The 9,337-nt window shown below is 46.5% G+C and overlaps 1 protein-coding gene across 1 annotated transcript in view; it reads right to left on the bottom strand.

The window, feature by feature from the left end:
• The window catches only part of NELL2 (neural EGFL like 2), a 153,974-nt gene extending 145,231 nt beyond the window's left edge, over positions 1-8,743 (bottom strand). Inside the window, exons 1-2 of the mRNA XM_061467792.1 lie at positions 8,455-8,743; positions 8,151-8,279 (exon numbers count right to left, since the gene is read on the bottom strand). Coding sequence (XP_061323776.1) covers positions 8,151-8,279; positions 8,455-8,509 — 184 coding nt within the window. The 5' untranslated portion in view covers positions 8,510-8,743. The remainder of the gene's footprint in view (positions 1-8,150; positions 8,280-8,454) is intronic.
• Positions 8,744-9,337: the final 594 nt, after the last annotated feature.

The following is a 9,337-nucleotide window of genomic DNA, read 5'->3' on the forward strand; positions in this document are numbered from 1 at the left end:
CCAGCTCTTACCAACTGGTTTTAAATAACTTATAAACTAAGCTCTGTACCTCCCTTAAGACTCAGTGGAAGCAGAGAAGTTAGCAATTCTTGGAGTTATGTTTCCAAGCCAGCACCTATATGCCCTGGAAGATACAGACTAGAAGAACATATGCAAGGCAGGGGAAAGTAAGAAACCTATTTCCCACATCTTATAAGCAAGCAGTAGGGAAAAAAAAGACATTATGACTGATTTTGATGAAAGGACATGTAGGAAATGCTGTGGTCCTCTGTGAATCTCACTGGAGAACAAGCCACACTGCAGGGAGGGGAGAAACCATAAAAAAAACATTAAACATTAACCCAGCTAGTCTCAGCCATGCTTCGTGATTACAGAACTATGTCACAGCAAAAGCAATTACATAAGGATAGCAAGACCCCATTTTCCCTTGTCACTACCCCTTGCAAATGCAATCCTCCCCCAGCAATACAGAAGGATGGGCTGTGACAGCTTCCCAGAAAAGTCACCATCCCTCTCTCAGAGTACACAGGCTGTAGGGCCTGGGTTCTCTCTGGCACACAGGACAGAAGCTGTCCTGCTGTCAACATCACATCTTTAGCTTCAGACAAGGCCATTGCCAGGAGCAGCTGCCCGGTGAGCTGCCATCTGCACTCAGCTGCTCCTGATGGGAACACCAACTTGGAGAGAGGCATCCTTGGCCCCCAATCCTCCATCCAGACCCTTTTCAGAGCACAAACCAGGGCTCTGCCCTGCACCACCATACTGACACCCTCTTCATGTGTTTGCCTTCCATACAAGCACATCATACTCATCTTCAGTTTTCCAACAAATACGCCAGGTCAAGCCCTGAGATAATACTAGGCTCAACAAGGGTTTTGTACTTGCAGCATTTTAGAAGAGGCCTCACTGTGAAGGTAGGAACAATGCAAATGTGATTCTATCTGTTATTCATCAGTATGAACTGTTCTGGGTGACACTGAACATATGAAGAGATCATGGTTATTTGAATTAACCTGAACAACGAAGTTCTCCTTAAAAAAAAACTTTTAGAGAATCAGCATTGTCCCAGTAGAAAACAAATCCCCAGGGACTTCCAATTTATTGCAGATATTAGGTACAACCTGGCTGTGAAAAGCCCGGTGTCAAGCCCATGGGAACACAATCACAACAGCCCTCTAAATGGAGTCACACCCTCACCGATCAGTAAACATGGATACTAAATCGCTCCAAAGGTTGGAGTAGCAGAGGCTGGAAATGCCAGCTGTCCCACCAAGCCCAGGCAAAGCCATAGAAGCCACACTGCTTGGCAACATTTCCCTAGCGCATCTGGGCAGGTAAGGGACAATGCCTACATCAGCAAGAAGGTATCATTCCTCTCCCCACACCGAGGCTTCTTCCAGAATTCATGCTCTATAAGAACTTAAGAGACTGAAAGGTGAGTGGAGCCTTGCAGTATCTGAAGGGGGCCTACAGGGATGCTGGAGAGGGACTCTTCATCAGGGACTGTAGCAACAGGACCAGGGGTAATGGGTTTCAACTTAAACAGGGGGGATTTAGGTCAGATATATGGAAGAAGTTCTTTAGGGTGAGGGTGGTGAGGCACTGGAACGGGTTGCCCAAGGAAGTTGTGAATGCTCCATCCCTGGTGGTGTTCAAGGACAGGCTGGACACAGCCTTGGGCAACATGGTCTAGTGTGAGTCCCTGCCCATGGCATGAGGTTGGAGCTAGATGATCTTAAGGCCCTTTCCAACCCAAACCATTCCGTAATTCTATGACAACAGCCCATATCAAAACATATGGCAAGAGACAGAAGTATTAAAAAAAAAACTGAGGGAATATTTAATTTCTGCTTACTTCCTTTCCCTCCCCCCAAAAAGCCCACTGTACAAAAACAAAGGAAAGAAATGCATGTGAAATGCCTTTTCTTGTCATAAACAATGACATAACTTTTAAAGCAGTACTTAAAACAGCTTTATTGTTCTACACTTACGCTTTCATGATGCTTTATGTGCCTAATATACACTCTCAGCAACACTCTGAAACTTTCAGCATTAACAGTGGCAATCCCCAAATGCTACAAGCCAAGTTTCCTGTCATTCCTTTAACATTATTTGTATCAACTATGCACTAATGACTACATACAGGGATCACAAGATTTTCTTCACTGGAAGCCTGCATTTCCTTGTTATCTGCCAAAAATTAGGTTCCCATTCACTTTCTCACCCTCTGTTGCACCATTACAAGCATCAATCACAAGTTTACAACATTTCAGGTTTTTTCTTCCCATAACTTTTTCCACTTCTATTTCACTGATAAGCCAGCATGGCAGTAGTTGCCAAGCAGCACATTCTCCAGTATTAGACATATTCATGACTACTCAGCAGTGTATGGTTACACAGCGGGTAAGTGCAGCCTAGTTCTCCATGCTTTGTAACTCAGTATGGTTTAGGATGGGAGCTGAATGCAGGATTCTCATACTACCTCCCCTCCTTTTCTTATGCAAGCTCTTCAGGCAGCAGACACTTCCCAAAGACCTCCTCTTGGCACCACTACTAATCGGAGGAGGAAGAGGATGGCAAATATTCAGTTCTTCTGGAGCAAGGAGATACATCATGGCAGCAATCCCTGCTCTACAAGCCCCAATAGAAGCAGCCCAGCTCTTCAGGGCTCTCCTTCAACATCCAGCTCCATTCCCCAGCAGCATCGATCACCACCCTGGCAGTGCCATACCACAGCGGTTACTGTTTGCATGGGTGCGGAGGCTACTTTGGAACATGCCAGAGGGGGAAGAGGATAGAACCAGTGGGAAGAAAACATAAGCTGTTGCTTCAGATACAGCAAACCCTGGATCTCTCTGCCTACCACATTGTCATAGGGTAATTGCTCACATTAGGCACCTCTAACACTGAGACACATTCCAGTATTTACCAAAATTAAACTCCATTATTTCAGTCTTTCTGAAAACTAAGGGGTGAAGGGCTCTCTTTGTCTCTGAAAAATTCTTGGAGTTATTATCTACAGATGATCGCTATGTTGGAGGTCCCACATTTTGAGGATTCAGTGATTCTGAAAGAAACCAGCTTGCTTCCAAGGCAGAAAAAGCCGCAGATAGGTATTGACTCTGCAGTCAGCCATGCCAGTTGGCAACATTAGCATCCTCTCCCCCCAGCTGTCTGTTACTGCTCCTCTGGGAGACAAGTACAACTAGCAAAAGGGGATTTTACAGGACTCTCTAATCCATGTCACTGCAGTTAGCCAGGTTCACTCCTGATGCTGGCCAATTCTGCCATCAGCAGACACGGGAATGCTCATATGATCTCTTGCTTTGGCAAAGTTGTGGGGACAGTAACCTCTAGCTCCCAGGTGGCAACAAACAGCTGGGAACAGTAATATTTTGAGCAGGCTCAGCTGGAACCTGGAGAAAGCATCTGTCCATAGTTTCAGTGACAGGTGGCAAGGAAAAAAAAAGCATGTGTGAAGCACATAGGCAAGGTAAACCCTATTTCTATGGGAGAAAGTTAATGTGTGTCTAGTTTTAAAGCTTTATTTTTAGCTCCTTTATTTAGTAATATCCAGAGATGATGTCATGGGCCAAAACCTGTCATCCTTCCTAAGGGATACTAGATATATAGTAATATTGTCTCACTAGCATTTTAAAATAATGGACTAATGATCCAGTCATGCAGCAACAGGTAACAAATAATTTACACCAAGAGGACTATTTTAGGGGTTTTCTTTCTGCCAGCAGTTTATGCCAATTCAAACAGGAGTGCTGAGTCCTATCATGCATCCCACTGACACACTAAGTTGTTTCTTTGGTGTAGCATAGCACATCTTGTTCCTTATCAGAATATACCATATCTTGCCTCTAGAACTCTCCCTCCTCATCAGAAATATCAAATATTATTTATAACCATATTGAGTTACATATCCTAACTGGCAGAGGAAAAAGCTTATCCTCTGAATGAGTTCCAAGTTCTGCATTCACATACACAAGCTCCCACATTTTCATGGCTACCATGTACTTTTCATCTTTCCCTTAAATACACGTTCCTGTGCTTGTAACCATCTGACCACAGTCTTCTGTCCATCCTTCAGCCTCTTCTTTGAGGAGTATATACACCTTTTGATGGGCATACATTTTTTTCATTTCTGGTGCTTCTCATTACTTGATTAGCAGTGTACCTTTCACCATGCTCCACTCCTGCTGGAGGTGGTTGGAAAGTGTCTCCATTACTACACCTACACTCTTTGGGCAAAGATAGTCTGACACATAGTATTTGTTCTCAACCGCAAGCAAGATCCAGAAAGACTACCAAAATACTGCTTCTGTAAAATATATACAATACAGAATCTAAAGGGAGGAGGGAAGGTGACAGAATAACAGTGTAGAGGAGTGACAGAGGCGACCAACTTATTCTTGTAGCCCTTTTTTACATTCTCACACCTCAGAAAACCCATTTCCCACTGCAAGCTGAAATGCCTGGCTTCATGGGAACCTTCAATTTGCTTAACATTAAGTCCCCTGAGCATAGACTCAGGTCAGATCAATATGACCCATCCAAAACCTTCAGCACTCTCTGGCCTCTGTTCAATTTTCCCTGCAGTTTCATATGCAACAAGTGCTCTTGCAGCAACATGATTTTCATATTTGCATAGGACAATGGCTACACTGACTTTCATCTCCACCAATCTCCTTAAACTGTGTTAATGCAGTATGTTTACAAAGAAAGAATGGCAATTGGTACTCTTCCAAGAGCCTTCTTTAAACACATTAATTACACTTCAATCCACCCACCTGATTTGGGCTTTACCTTTAGTATCAACCCCTTTTTGCAAAGGGAAAATAAAGGTATTGAAAATTTCACTGACTTGTGTAAACAGTCACCAACAGAGGGAAGTACGCGGTACAGATATTCTGAGTTCTGTTCTGCTGCTCTGACCAGCAGAGGAATAATTTTCCTCTCAACATATTTTGACATCATAATATCTGCTGTTGGCTAGGAAGTGCTGGCAGATGTTCACATACAGTAACACTAACATTTTGGAAGACTTCTTCCTGTTTTCTATTCGTAAGTCTTTCTTCCCACAAGCTACAATTACTTCGCAAATCACATTTCCAGAAAGAGAAGCCCCTGCAGCTAACTAGAGCCAGATTACGGTGGCATCCCAGTGCTGCCATCCACTACAACCAAGGAACATCAGGCACCTAAACAGCCTTAGAATTCAAGACCACAGTACCTAATCCTGTTAAAGGCAGTGGGAAGAGTTCTGTTTCTCAAATCTTTGGGAAGAAACAGATACTTTCTTTAAGATTTGTACAGTGACAGAGCACACAGGTACACAAAAAGCAAGTCCAAGTGAATGCAAATTTCAAATGGCCATAATTATTTCTAAATCAGGAACTGTATTAGAAGCAATATAAATGTTCTTGATTGGACTGTAACAGACTAAAACTACCTTTAGAGAGTAATTGCTTACTGTGTAATATACCTTTGAAATATAAATTTCTTTGAAAATCAATTATGCAAAGAAGAATTTGTCAGAACAGCCAGTTAGGTGCTAAACCCCTTGTATTGAAAAATGATGCTACATCTAATTAAGCAGTCAAAACTGACTTTTCACCTAGAAACAGAAAGAAAGAGACTACTCTGCTTCAGCTGTACGTGCAATTTTCCCATCATATACCTTTAATTGGCAGTTCAACCTGCCACTTTCGTAATTTCTTTCCAAAATAAAGAACAGTATTTAGGCTTCTTGTATGTTTTAGCATACGTGAAGTAAGGCTTTTCACCAGTTGAGAATGCTGCCTATCAAAAAAACCAACATACTAAAATGTCGGAAATATGCATATGGTACAACAAAAAAATTCAGTATGTCAAGAAACCGAAAGGCAAAGGATCACAAGTTAAAGCTTCCAGAGTACGTTCACAGATCATCTGAAGCCATTTGTGTCCTTTTCACAAAATCATTTGTGCCTTGGACTAAGGCTTTAGCTGGAAATACGGAAAAAACACATAGGCAAAGCCTAAATTTAAAGTCAGCACATCCATACCCTTGAAATTCACACACTGCAAGTACATACATTAAGAGGAATATATTGCAGCAATCTTCCTACAGCGTGAGCTCTAACAGCAGAGCAAAAGTGACTTAAGTGGACCCAGTGGTCTGATCAAGGAAGGAAATGTCTCCATTGCTAAATGTAAGTTTGAAAATGAAAATCTGTCTGCTCAGTAAGGACACCATGTACTATAAGAAAATCAGCAGCCATCGTATGCAATAGCAGGAAAAATATCTCCAGTCCTGCAGGGCACTGAAGACTTCCCAAGGGATACTGTGTGACTTCAACCACCATTTCAACCCAAGTGTTTTTGTTCTTGTTATTCCCCCAGTTGTTCTCAACTAGATAAAACAAAAGGTTGGTGCGAAAATGCAAAACTCCCATCTCCTTTGTTACGACTAAACTGCTAAGCCATTCGGGAACTATGCACACTCATAATTACACAGAAAGAGGGAACAACTTGCAGAAAATTCCTTAGTAACCCAATAATTCTTTTATTTTTTTTTTTTTGAGCTAACACTGAGAAAATATACAATAAAAAGTCTTATTCTTACAAATCTCTTATCCTGTTACCACTGAAGTCAAAGGGTGTTTTACTTCCTCCTCACCCCAACCCACTATAGCACGGTAAGGCCTAAACTCAGAGCCATACCTTAAAAGTCACAGCTATTTTAGGACACAAACCCCAGAGCCCCACACACATGTTGTCTTTCTAAGCAGTCAGAGGGCTCTGCTCTGCAGCCCGAAGCCCACCACGGACATTTAAAACCGGCATGTGTCAATGTTTCCGAACGCATATGCCTATGCGCTCCCACATTAATGCTCAGAGTGACACATGCTGGCTGTATCGGGGAAGAGCACCGCTACAGAGGTCACCTCAAAGTGAAAAAAAAAAAAGAGCCTTTGGCAACTATTAGCTTCTGATAAATTAGCTCATTAATGCAAACATGAGAAAGAAATTCCCTTTCCAGATCTTATCTCGCTTCAGTTACAACTCTTCTGTATGGGAAACACTGCCTCTTGCCTGTTGCGCTGGAAACGCTTTCAGCTCCAAGCTGAAACTCCTGCCATGACACAGAAGCCAGCGATCAAGTCTCTCTATTTTAAAACTACAGGCTGATGCAGAGATTTGCTCTTGTTTCATTCGATATTCAGCCGTATTCTTTATCCTTGTTTTGTTATGTGTCTAAGGGGCATTTCATCATCTTTCAGAAAAGACACTTGCTTCTAAAGGCTATTTTGAGGCTTTTTTTAAATTAAGATGGGGGGGGGGTTTATCCTGAAGATGTTCTTGCCTCCAGCTTCAGTTAACTAATAAGTATGTTGTTAAAGTTTAATTCAAAAATACACTTACAAGCAGCAAGTGCATGCAATGTAATATATGCCAATAAATTCAGCTAGCCAGCAAGAGTTATTTTACAGTCCCTTATGAGTTACAATATAAGGAAGTTTAATTCTTTTTTAATAAACCTTCTGAATGTCTCTTTGAAAGATGGAACAAGAATACTATTTTATTTCTATTCCCAAAATGAGGAAAAAAAAAAAACAATCCCAAGCACTGAGAGAGCCTAAAACTCAATTCTTTGTTTCTCACGAGGAGTATGACATAGAGGCTCACAAGGGTCACTTCCCCGTGATAAAAAAAAAGGGTATTCTGATTTTTAGCCATCTGCCTCTCTCCTTCGGGGCACTTCATTTCAGCGTTTTGCTCGATTCACATGAAACTTTCAGTGAGCAGCTCCTTAGCTGGAACTGGGGTATGTTTAGCGTTTCCCAAGTAAAGCAGTCAAGAGTGGGTGGTGCTATTATTCATCACTGCACCCCACGACTCACAAAATAAGCCATCTGCCATCCCCGTTCCTGCTGTACTTTAATTAAGCGTCTACCAGTCAAAGAAAAAAAAAGGGGGGGGGGGGAAGGGGCTGAGAGAGAAAAAGACCGGGGGGGGGAAGAGAAGAGGAATGGAAGGGAAGAGGACAGGAGGGGAAAGGGAAAGACGACGGGTGCCTGAGGAGCGGGCAGCTCCCTCGCTGAGGGTGCCGGAGAGCCTCCGGGCGCTGAAGTTGCGCTGTGCCGGGCGGGCCGTACCTGAGAAGAGGAAGGCTTTGCTTCCGTTGTGCAGCCCCGGTACCTGGCGCACGCCCTCCACGGAGCCTCCCAGCTGTAGCTCGGACAACACGTCTATTTGCAGCGAGGGATCCACGCCAAAGCCTGCAACTGACCCAAAAAGTGCCGTCACCCAACCCGCCGACACGGCAACTTTTCGAGCACCCCACTCCTCCCGCCGCCACTCCCCGCACCTGAGGCCGCCCGGGTATCCGAGCATCCCCGCCGCGGAGCTCCCCCGGCCCCGCTTCCCGGTGCTCTCCCGGCGGGTCCGGCATCCGCCTACCTGGCCCCAGGCAGAGAAGAAAGCAGAGCGTGCTCAAGCGGATGCCGGACTCCATGGTACACCGATGCGCTCAGTCCATAGTCCCCGTCCTCCGGCTGCTGCGGGTGAAAAACCTCCGGGGCAGAGGCTGGGTCCCTCCCCGCCTCTCACCGGGAGGAGCGGACCCCCCGCCGCCCCGCAGCGCGCATCCTGGCGGGCGCAGCGCCAACCCGTGCCTGCCGGAGCACACAAAGGCGAGGGGCGGGCGGGCAGCGCAGCCCTCTGCCCGCGGGCAGACAATGGGGAGAGCCCGCTGGACCCTAATGCTGCCGCCGCCGCGCGAGTAAGCGAGGCCGCGGCTACTGGGAGGTTGAGGCGGCGCGCCCGTGCCCCGCAGCTCCCCGCCCCGCCGCCACCAGGCGCAGCCCCTCGGCCGGAGGGGAGCCGCCGCCGCAGCCTCCGCCCGGCTCCCGCGGGATCGCAGCTCTCCTCCCCGCCGTCCAGCGAGGACAGCGGCGGCAGCGGGCGGGGCCGCCGGTTTATGCCGCGGCCGCGGGAGCCGCCCACCGCCTCCGCCGGGCCGGGAGGTGGCACCGCCCCGCCCGGCGAGCAGCGCGGGGTGCAGCGGTCGAGGCACCCGCTGTCCGGGATCCAGGCGGGCTGGGACCGCTGAGCCGGGGGCGCAGCTGGGAGCTGGGAGGGGAGCGGGGCCGAGGCCCGGGGAGAGCGGGGCCGACGGGTAGCCCCTCGGGAGGCAGCGGCTGTAGTGGCCGGCGGCGCTTGCAATGAGCCCTCGGGCGCTCCCGGCGATGCGGCCTCGGCGCTTTGTTGCTTGCTCTCCCGTGCTTGAAGTGACCACTTGAACTCCCGTCCTGAGGCACAGCCGTCCGGGCTCTGGCGAAAC

This window comes from Pezoporus flaviventris, unplaced genomic scaffold, assembly GCF_033815535.1.
Source record: "Pezoporus flaviventris isolate CSIRO_AGI_PZ_B2104156 unplaced genomic scaffold, CSIRO_AGI_Pfla_v1 ptg000045l, whole genome shotgun sequence".
NCBI lineage: Eukaryota > Metazoa > Chordata > Aves > Psittaciformes > Psittacidae > Pezoporus > Pezoporus flaviventris.